The 9,636-nt window shown below is 39.5% G+C and overlaps 2 protein-coding genes across 4 annotated transcripts in view; one reads left to right on the forward strand and one right to left on the reverse strand.

Moving 5' to 3' along the window:
* CLXN (calaxin) overlaps positions 1-4,344 on the forward strand; it is a 6,772-nt gene extending 2,428 nt beyond the window's left edge. For both annotated transcript variants that reach the window (XM_064677907.1, XM_064677915.1), the window contains 3 exons: positions 1,446-1,597; positions 2,412-2,516; positions 4,214-4,344. In XM_064677907.1, the coding sequence (XP_064533977.1) occupies positions 1,446-1,597; positions 2,412-2,516; positions 4,214-4,264 (308 nt within the window). In that variant the 3' untranslated portion in view covers positions 4,265-4,344. The remainder of the gene's footprint in view (positions 1-1,445; positions 1,598-2,411; positions 2,517-4,213) is intronic.
* Positions 4,345-4,466: 122 nt separating this feature from the next.
* On the reverse strand, positions 4,467-9,590 carry RBM48 (RNA binding motif protein 48). Of its 2 annotated transcripts, none has more exons than XM_064677851.1 (5): positions 9,449-9,590; positions 7,505-7,695; positions 7,229-7,374; positions 5,744-6,279; positions 4,467-4,723 (listed from the first exon to the last, which is right to left on the reverse strand). In XM_064677851.1, the coding sequence occupies exons 1-5, from the start codon at positions 9,557-9,559 to the stop codon at positions 4,646-4,648; spliced, it is 1,062 nt and encodes a 353-aa protein (XP_064533921.1). In that variant the 5' UTR covers positions 9,560-9,590; the 3' UTR covers positions 4,467-4,645. The 2 variants fall into 2 exon arrangements, with proteins under 2 accessions (XP_064533921.1, XP_064533915.1); XM_064677845.1 differs by lacking the exon at positions 9,449-9,590 and adding an exon at positions 8,693-9,039.
* Positions 9,591-9,636: the final 46 nt, after the last annotated feature.

A 9,636-nucleotide genomic window follows, 5' to 3' on the forward strand; every position in this document is an offset into this window, starting at 1 on the left:
AAAGTATTTGATGATTGAAAAGTTTTCTTCTGTATAGTTTAATGCAATGAAACTGAGTCCTGAATTGCTTCTCTGAGACAGAGTTTTTTCTGTGTAAACTGCTGTTATAGCTGCCACCTTATTTTGTTGCTTACAAAAACTTGCATTGGAACCGAAGTTTCTTCTACAGTATACAGTTTTGACAAAATATATGGTTTTGTATTCACACACAGAAATAGAAAGAAGCAGATGTATCTCTAGGGTGATTTTGGCTAAATAGCACAGTCTCAAGCCAACCAAGACCAGTGCCAACATTCATTTACTGGCACAGTGGGGACACAGCAGCAAATGCATTCACTCCAGCAGTTCTTCAGCTTGGAAGCATAAGTGGAAAAACTGAGTCTGTAAGACTATGGTCATGAGAACCTCCACAATAGTGACAGAGAAAGGTGGAGGAGAAAAAGTAGCAAGAACTCTAAAATTTTAAGAAGCAGAGAAAAAGAAATAGGGCACATGGGGGGAAAAAAGGTAATAAGAAAAAGGAGAATGACAGCATGTTGTTTTCATGACAACATGAACTATATATGCAACCATAGTTCCCAGCTTGCAGCATCAGCCATCCCTAACAAACTATGTAAATTCATCTGGAAAGTGGCCTGAGATGCCATAGCACTAGAATGTGTGCCCAGGACAATGAATATGTGTCAGTACCACTACAAGCAGTAAAATACACAGCCCTGCTGTAAGCACTATAGAATTTAGTAGTGTGTAGTGACACACAGTGTTGTCTGTCACAAGTGTATGCCAGGAGTGTTTTTCACTGTAGACAAAGTCTTAGTCAGAAAAAAACTCAAATCTCCTGTGTTCCTAACTTAAGACTTTTGTTTGTTTGTTTAATTGAGTTTTGTGAAGGATAGTAAAGTTTATTATGATCATACATTTCTGATTCTGGGAAGGTAGAAACAATTAGAAGAGGAATTATGCAGATACCCAAAATACTTTTGTTTAAGGGATTTTCTCTTTGCAGTCAGTACAGTTCATTCTTCTTTTTCCTTTACTTTTCTAACCCAGCATCTGAAAAAATGAGGATGTGTTTTGTAGGTGCAAAGTCCTTTTGGTAGAGTTAGCAGGTCCCCACTATGGGAAATTTGGCTTCTAAACCAGAACCTTATTTATATTTTAAATTGACAATTTAAGAGAAGATCTGTAAGTAAGTATGGTTTCTGTGAACTGAATAATATTTATTTGAGCAGAAATAAATAATTTTTAACTATAAAGGGAAAATAGGTACTAATTGACTAATATCAAAATGTGATACTATTACATATATAAATATATAATAAATTTAGCTCAATAGATTTGCTGTACAAGGTACAATTCACATTTTCTCTCTATAGGTAACAGATAGCTTTAATGGTACGTGATTGTAGTTTGTAATCAACTTGAAATTTATTTGTATTCAAAAGACTGTTTTGCGGTTTATGACCTGAATGGTGATGGATACATTTCAAGAGAGGAAATGTTTCAAATGCTGAAGGACACTCTTATCAAACAACCAACAGATGAAGACCCTGATGAGGCAATTAAGGACTTGATAGAGATAGTACTGAAGAAAATGGCAAGTACTTACTCACTGTGGTATCTGAATGTCTTTCAAACATTCATTAACCGAAGCTTAGAACCTTCCTGTGAGGTAACAAAATATGGTGTGTGATTTACAGTGGGATTCTGAAAATCTCCTAAGGAAAGCCAGAAATACAATCCAGATCTAGTGAGCTCCAGTCCAGTAACCTCACATGAAACTTAGTTTACTATGTGAAGGTACTATAAACTTTGTGTATAAACTAGTATGTGAATGTGTGCATACCCACCTGTGCATATCCAAGCAAAACAAAAGCCCCGTCAGAAGTGGAAAACTCAAAAGTGTAAGCTCCATTTATGCGTTAGGCATCTGCATTAGCTTTATTATTAAGTACATCTGTGTTTTATCAATTGCTCATGAAATGTCTTTATGCAATTTATATATTCTATTATAATAGTACACTCAAGGTTATTAATGTGAAGCTTGTCTTACCGTGCTTAATCTAGGATATCCAGATTAGCGAGGGACTGTCTTTCAATATTTTAATCAAATCAAGATATATACTCTCCCCTTCTATGGTGGTGGTCAAAAAATTTCACTTAAAACCAGGTTTTGAATCCCAACTCCTTTTATTTAACTCCGTCTTCTCTATTTTTCAAACCCACCCCTTTTGCTTTAGGTAGAGGCAAGTGACACAAAGCTTGTCTGAGCAGAGACTGATGACCACAAAAAATGATTTTGCGTACAATCAAACTAAAAATAGAATCCATGTCAATAAAACATCTGTTAAACAAAAATACAATTACTACAAGTAATAACCCTTGGCTGAAGTGTTCCCTTCCTTTTGTAGGACTATGATCATGATGGCAAGCTTTCTTTTGCGGACTTTGAACAAGCAGTCAAAGATGAAAATCTTCTCTTAGAAGCCTTTGGACCATGTTTGCCAGACATAAAGGTATGAGTTTAAAAAAAGGTGCAATATTTTCTGTTCTGTTGGTAAGAAGAGGTGTATTATGGCATTAACTGTCACCTCACAGTGTCTTTTGGAAGAAGCTGGTAACTTTCTGGAAAAAAAAACAAACACCCACCTTGAGAGTTCTTCCTTTGAGAGTGTGGCACTGCTGCTTTGTAATTTCATCTAACCAGGCTTTGTTTATCAGTAATATGTCTAATTCAATTTTATTTTTTTTTTGGAAGATGGTAATTTAGACCATGCTCATTTCCTTAGTGTTAAATTCTATTTTGGAGGGAGTTTCTGCTCTATTTTTTTCCTAATCCAGTAACTGTCATTCTATTTGAGCTGTGTGTGACTTTTAAATACTGAAAATTGTAGCTTCATAGAGAAGCTACAATAGCTACAATAGCTTTCATAGCAAAATAAAATTTGAAATATGCACAGTGATTCCTAGAAACAGAAGAGTTGTATAAGACTGCTGAGAACATGGCAAGTTTTCCTTTGCTGGAAACCTGTACTTCCTGCCAGCTCACCCACCTGTAGGCTGGAGGACAGGAAGAAAGAGTCTTATAGCCACAATGGCAAGCTACATTACATCATGTCAGCTGCAAAGCAGCTGTTCCCAAAATGCCAGATTTCTCCTGGCAGGCTGTCAAAAGACTTTAAAGGGTTTGGGAAAACCAAAGTAAGTACTCTGTTTTTTAACACCAGTGAAAAGGTTTTAAAGTTTCTGAACAAAATCACTGTCATTAATCAGCATGGAAAAATTACTTCTTTTGTCAGTGTTGGTGATAAACCAGGCCCACAATTCAGGCTAATCATGGCAAGAGGTGGAAAACTTGGTTTGTTTCTTGCTTACAGTATTTGTGCCTTCTGTTCTTTATCCTACCCAACTGCTGCTTTTCCCCTAGGTCTTTAGTTTCACTTTTAAAAGAGAACAATATTTATATGTCCTTTCAAGCCCTAAAATAAATTTCAGCTATGAGCTTTACATGAAGAAAACCCATAATTTACTACATTTCCCACTGGGGCTATTGTAATTTTAATTCTACCCCAAATGAAACACTCATTTGTGTAATGAATAGTGTATTTGACAGAGTCCTGCCACTGTAAGTGGTTCTGGAAGGAGCCTGCAAAGATGTGGCACGAGCCAGTTCCTTACGTACACTTGCACCAGCACCAATCCTGTGAATGTCAGAATGGGGCATCTTAGCCTGGTGTTGGATTCATCTCCCCAGTGCCAGTTCTACTGCCCAAAGGTGACCCCTGAGCACTCCCACTCCAGGGTTGTTGCAACACAATGCTGCAGATATTAAATCTCATCACCAAGGGAAATTTCGCTCCTTTACATCGTCATCCCAGTCTCTAGCATTCCTACTTCCAGCCCATTTACCTCATTCTGCAGCTGGGTCTTCTTGCCCTCCATGCTAGGTCATTCCTTGGTCACACATTGCTGCTGCTGAGCAGTTAAAATTCGAATTTCCCCTTCAGCTATAACTTTAAATGTTCTGACTGGTCTCCCAGCAGTGACACCATTAGTGCTATGGATTTACCTTTTCTAAGCTAAAAAGCAAGAGGTATCCTATTCCTTGCATACACATTTCAGTCCAGTACATTTTCTCAATAAATATAAATCCTTTAGTTAACTGAAAATTTACTTTTCTTTTTTTCTTTTTTCTTTTTTTTTTTTTAAACAGAGCAGGATTGCATTTGAAGAGAGAGTTTTCCCGGACACTCGTAAACTGTAACTCCATTGTTGAATACTGTTGTGAAGGGTGTTTTTCTTCACCATTCTTCATGATACAGTAAAAATAGCAGCAACTTGAAACTACTGTTTCAGTATTCCTTTACTGTAAAATTTACAGCATAAATAGAATTTACTTCCATGACTCTACCTAAATAAAGTTCTTCAGTGTTAGGAAATATGTTAAAGTATAAGCTACACAAGACAACATTGCAACAATAATATATTATAGTGGTTTGTCCATTCCAAGAAACAAATTGATACAATCTTTAACAGAATCCCTTGGAAATACAGTGTAAAAAAATTTTTACTTTTTACATAAAAAATAAATATTTTAAACTATATCCTTTATAAAAGGACTGTTGGAAGATCCTGCCAGCAGTGTCTATATTCTTCTTCTCTGCTTTACAACTGGTTTGGCTGATCTACTCTCTGGCTTTTCCACAGAAACAGAATCTGCTACCTAAATAGGGAAAAAAAAATTAGTAACCTGTAACCACTACCTTTTTATCCTTATTTTAGAGTAAGGCCACATCTCCAACATTTGAGTATTGGGAGGGATGTATTACTATAATCATGCTTGAATTGAATTTTCCTGCTGCACAGAGGAAAAAAATAACACCAAAGGCAGAATTAACACAATAGAGGTTAAACTTAGAAGAGTCAGCAGTACCATTTTTGTATTTAAACAGAGAAACTGATTTCAGATACTCAGTGATAGAGCATTCGTGATAGAGCACCTTCTTCCTACCAGAGGTGTTTTCACAGTAAGGTTGAGTGTGCTTTTTAAACTCGGATATTTCAGGAAAGGAAGGGAAAGCAAAAATGTGCATTTTGACACATATTTTAGAAATGTATTTAATATAAGTGGTGCTTATTTACAAATGTGACTGGAGATATAAGCCCTTTCAAATCAGTCTAGCTAGTCATAGTCAAGGGAGCTTTTTCATATCTTAATGTAAATGGAAAGTTTTATCAGGAGTGTTTGACCTGCTAATTGATTAATACCCTCCGTAAATGTTTACAAAGATTAACTCATGTTTCGCAGCATAGAATAAATGCTTCTGTACAGCTTTTAATGGCATAAGAAGTACTGAGGCAAAATTACATTGAGCTGCGAATCCCATTATTTTTCACTCCCTTTCAATCAGAAACCAGATAAAAGCACCACGCTGGAGTCAGCAGGACTACCTGCACAGTTACCATGCCACCACACGTTGGAAAAAAAAAAGTGGTTTACTGAAAATCATTTAGGACTGTGCACAGACATTTATACTTTCTTAAGAGTAGTGTAAGAGGTATGGAGTAGAATTGTCTGCAATACTCTAGAGTATGGAAGCATTAAATAGCAAGAATGCTAGCTTTAACTGGCAAAGAAACTGGTAATACTGAGTGAATGCGGAATTAAGTTACCTGAGGGTTGCTGTTTTTATGAGTAACAAGCACATATGTTTGAAACTATCAGAACTTTAAGAACCCATACCTCTTTCAGTTTATTTCTAATTAATGTAGCTGAAGTATTCAATGACTCATCATCCATATCCACTTTAGGTATTTGTGGCAGTTGTGGACCAATAATGACTTCAGTATTGTCCGCATTTGTTCCAAGGAGGGAAACCCTGTTACCTTCTTCTCTCTTCCTCTTACGTTCTTGCAAGTGAGTTGTACGAGGCATAAACCTGTCAATTCCACTATAAGTTGGAACCATTCTTTGCTGCATTAAGGAAGCTGGTGGAGTACATCCTCCTAGATGTACACTGGGAGTTAGGGATGTGTTTTGGCCAAAGTACCCAGAAGCTTCAGCACAATTGTTATCATAGTGTGGGGATGTTAACAAGCTCTGATTATGATTCCCAGATGGATGCCCTGTGTTGTGGGATACCCCATGAGAACTTGTAAAGCAGGATGGATTCCAGTTACTGGCTGCATACGATCCCGATGTACTCCATGGGCAGTCATGCTCAGAGGTCTCTGAAACTGTCTTCTTCGGGCCCTCAACTTTCTTTAACACAAAGCAATCTTTAAAACAAACAAAAAAACCAGCTTCACTATTTCATGTCATTATTAGTTCTAAAAAATAAGAAGAAATATTTAATACAACTGCAGAAGTAATACAGTGATATTCCATTCCCAGGCACCTTTCTGTGATTTTTAAGTGGTACCGTTCAAACTAGTTTTCCAGCCTAGTTCCTCTGCTGGTTTACAAGGAATGCCTGAGCAGAAGTATTTCCACAGTTTTGAGAACAGAAGGAAAATATTCCTAACAGCAAATTGGTGATTTTTACCTCCAGTTATGATTTCAAGGACGGGCTGTCTAGCAAAATTGAAAACAACCAGGTGTTTTGATGTTAAAAATCACTGGTTTTACTCCCTTTAAATACCCTCACACAATGAATAGTGATACCCAAGTACAAGAGCACAAGAAAGGAGAAGCTTGTACTCAGCAATCTGCTTATTCCTCATCTTGTCCAACCTTCAGTGCTGCCTGGGAACTCTGCAGTACAGGAGCCTTTGTAAACCCAGTCCATTCCTAACTGCCCCAGTGCCAAGATGTAGGCTGGAGAAATTTTTTGTTGAAAGTTCTGGTACAGTCACCTTCCTTCCAAAGCTGTCCCTTTGGGCAGGCCTGACTAAGCTGGAACAAGGGTGAAAATATCATCCTAGATTTCCTACTAGTGCTTGAAATTTCTGATAACATTTTGAAAAAAAAAACAAAAAGTGAAGGAAATACTTCATTATTAAAGCTTAAGCATTTCTGTATTTTAGTCTTAACTGAAACTGAAAAGTTGCTTTGAAAAGGATACAGTTCTCTAAATACTGAGAGATGTCTCCATTATACTGTAAACATGCTTAAAATACATCTTTAACAGCTAGATAAAAAGTATTTTGTTTAACAGGCTCTTTAACCAAAACCCCACCCACCCCTGAAGAAAGATGTTAAGATTCTATAGGAAATGTAATCACAAACCTCCTTGGTTTGTTGCTTTTGCTATGTACTTTCTTCTATCCTGCAACTTCTCTCTAGTTTCTTGGACTGTTTCAAATTCTGGAGCGTAGCACACATGCAGCAAACTACCAAAGAAACTTCGTTCATCCATTTTTTTCTTGGCCACCCTGAAAGGAATTAAATTGTATTGGCAAAACTGAGGATTTTACTTAAACTCTCTAGAATTTTAACACATTGTAACTACAGAAGGCATAAAAGAGTAAGACAACAAGAGGCAGATATTGCCCTGTCCAATACCTTGCACAGTGCAGTTTTTGGAATTTTAAAAGATACACTTCAGTAAATTGCTCTGCTGGATATTCATCTAGAGCATGATACTCCTCAATGGCACCATATAATGCAAATTGTTCAACTAATTCCTTCATAACACCTAATGCAGGAACTCCTTGTATCAGTAAATAGCGAGATTCCAAGTTGATAGTGTAAACCTGAAAAAAAAAACAAAACCAAAGAGTATTCAAAAATGTTCACATTCTTGCTGTATTGCAAAAGGCAGGCATTTTTTCCATGTTTTCTGTTTTTCCCCCAAGTCCTCTCAGGAAAATCCCTGTGTACTCTGTTTTGACTCTGGACTATGGTAGGGCAATAAGTGCATGGTTATCTGGGACCTCCTCATCACTGAGCAGGAACTGAACCCAAGCTTCTCACTCAAAGCAGAACACAAATGAGAGCTGACTTTTCTGCACGAGGTCAGAGTACTGCCATTTGCTGAGCAAAACCTCTAGCCTCTGGCCACCTTCCATGCAAGACTGACTAGTAACTGGTTTGTTAGAGACACTGTCAAAATATAGAAAAAAAACCATTAAAAAACCTGTCTTGTTCACAGGCAGAGCGATCATCCAAGTGAGGAAAACTGGGTTTCTCATCACAAAGGAAAAAAACCCAAGTATTGCAATTCTCTGGGGCAGATGGTGTGTGTGCAGAGCTGTCTCCTTGCTACGATGATCCAACAGTGTACCATTTTATGGCACACAGATAAAATCTGGATGCCTAGGGAAACAAGGTCTTTTCCCAGCAGGTTAAAAACTAAATCGACCACTTCCTTCTGCTTAGTGAACTGTCCAGCAGCACAGACTCTAAGGAAAGCTTTGTGACAGCTCACTACATACAACAGGGAGTTAAACCCTGAGATCAAAGGAAATTCATTCCAAGTTCGTTAAAAAAAAAAGAAAAAACCAAATATTTAGACAGCATAAGTTACCCATTAAAAACAAAACAAAAAAAAAGAGCAAATTCTGGACAACAACAGGAATCGCTTGGGAAATCAGCTCTCAAACTACCACCATAAAAAAGACTCCACAGATAAGCCACCTAAGTTGTTCTTGTGACAGCAGCATATTCCCTGCCTGCATTCTGGGAACAAATGGATTGAAATATGATTGATCTCATGTCTAGGGAGAGGAGATTCGAGTAAGTTTTTCACACCTGGGACATCCATACTGTTTCTCCTGTGTGTATCGTCTGGTGCCCAGAGATGGCTGGCCTATGGTGGCCTTTGTCCCTGTGTGGATACACTAGGCTTTCTGTCCCCAACCCATGGCACACTCTTGGAAGAGTAAAGGAACAGCTCTGAGACTTCATGAAACACAGAAGGTTTGAAAGTTTTCAGGAGGGCCGTGTTTGAGAAAAAGACGTGCCTTATGTGTATGTGCAGGGAGTAACCATTGTTTTGGCACTGATGAGGCCGCACCTCAAACCCTGTTTTCATTCAGGGCCCCTCACTCCAAAAAAGACATTGAGGTGCTGCAGTGAGTCCTGAGAGCGGGGTAAGAAGGGTCTGGAGCACAAGTCCTGTTAGGAGCAGCTGAGGGAGCTAGGGGTGTTTAGCCTGCAGAAAAGGAGGCTCAGGGTTAACTTTATTGCTCTCTACAACTCCCTGAGAGGAAGCTGGAGCCAGGTGGGCACCGGACCTGACGATTTTAAATGTCTTGTCCAACCTTAGCGATTCTGTGGTCCTTTCTCACACCAGTCCCATAAGGTGCCGCTACAGCTCGCTGTACACTGACCGCACACGCAAACCCCAAACCCGGCAGTTCTGCTGCGGTAACGAGAAGCTCCTGCGGTGCAGCAGGCGAAGCCCACGGCCTCCCTTCCCTTCCCCTCTCCTCTCCTCACCGTCCCGTTCCCGACCCGGCCGTGCCTCCCCCTCCCCCACAGCGACCCCACCCCTCCCCCCCAAACCTTCACGGCGCGCGGACGCCGCCCCTCGCGGTACTTGGCGCGCGACTCGCACGCGCCCAGCTGCGCGTGATGCCGACAGGGAGCGCCCGGGCCTGGGCCGCCAGCCGCCATCTTCCCATCAGCCCCTGCGCCCCGCGCCCTGATTGGCTGCCGCCGGGACCGACACCGCCGGCGTCCTCAGGGAGGAG

Source organism: Pseudopipra pipra, chromosome 1 (assembly GCF_036250125.1).
Source record: "Pseudopipra pipra isolate bDixPip1 chromosome 1, bDixPip1.hap1, whole genome shotgun sequence".
NCBI lineage: Eukaryota > Metazoa > Chordata > Aves > Passeriformes > Pipridae > Pseudopipra > Pseudopipra pipra.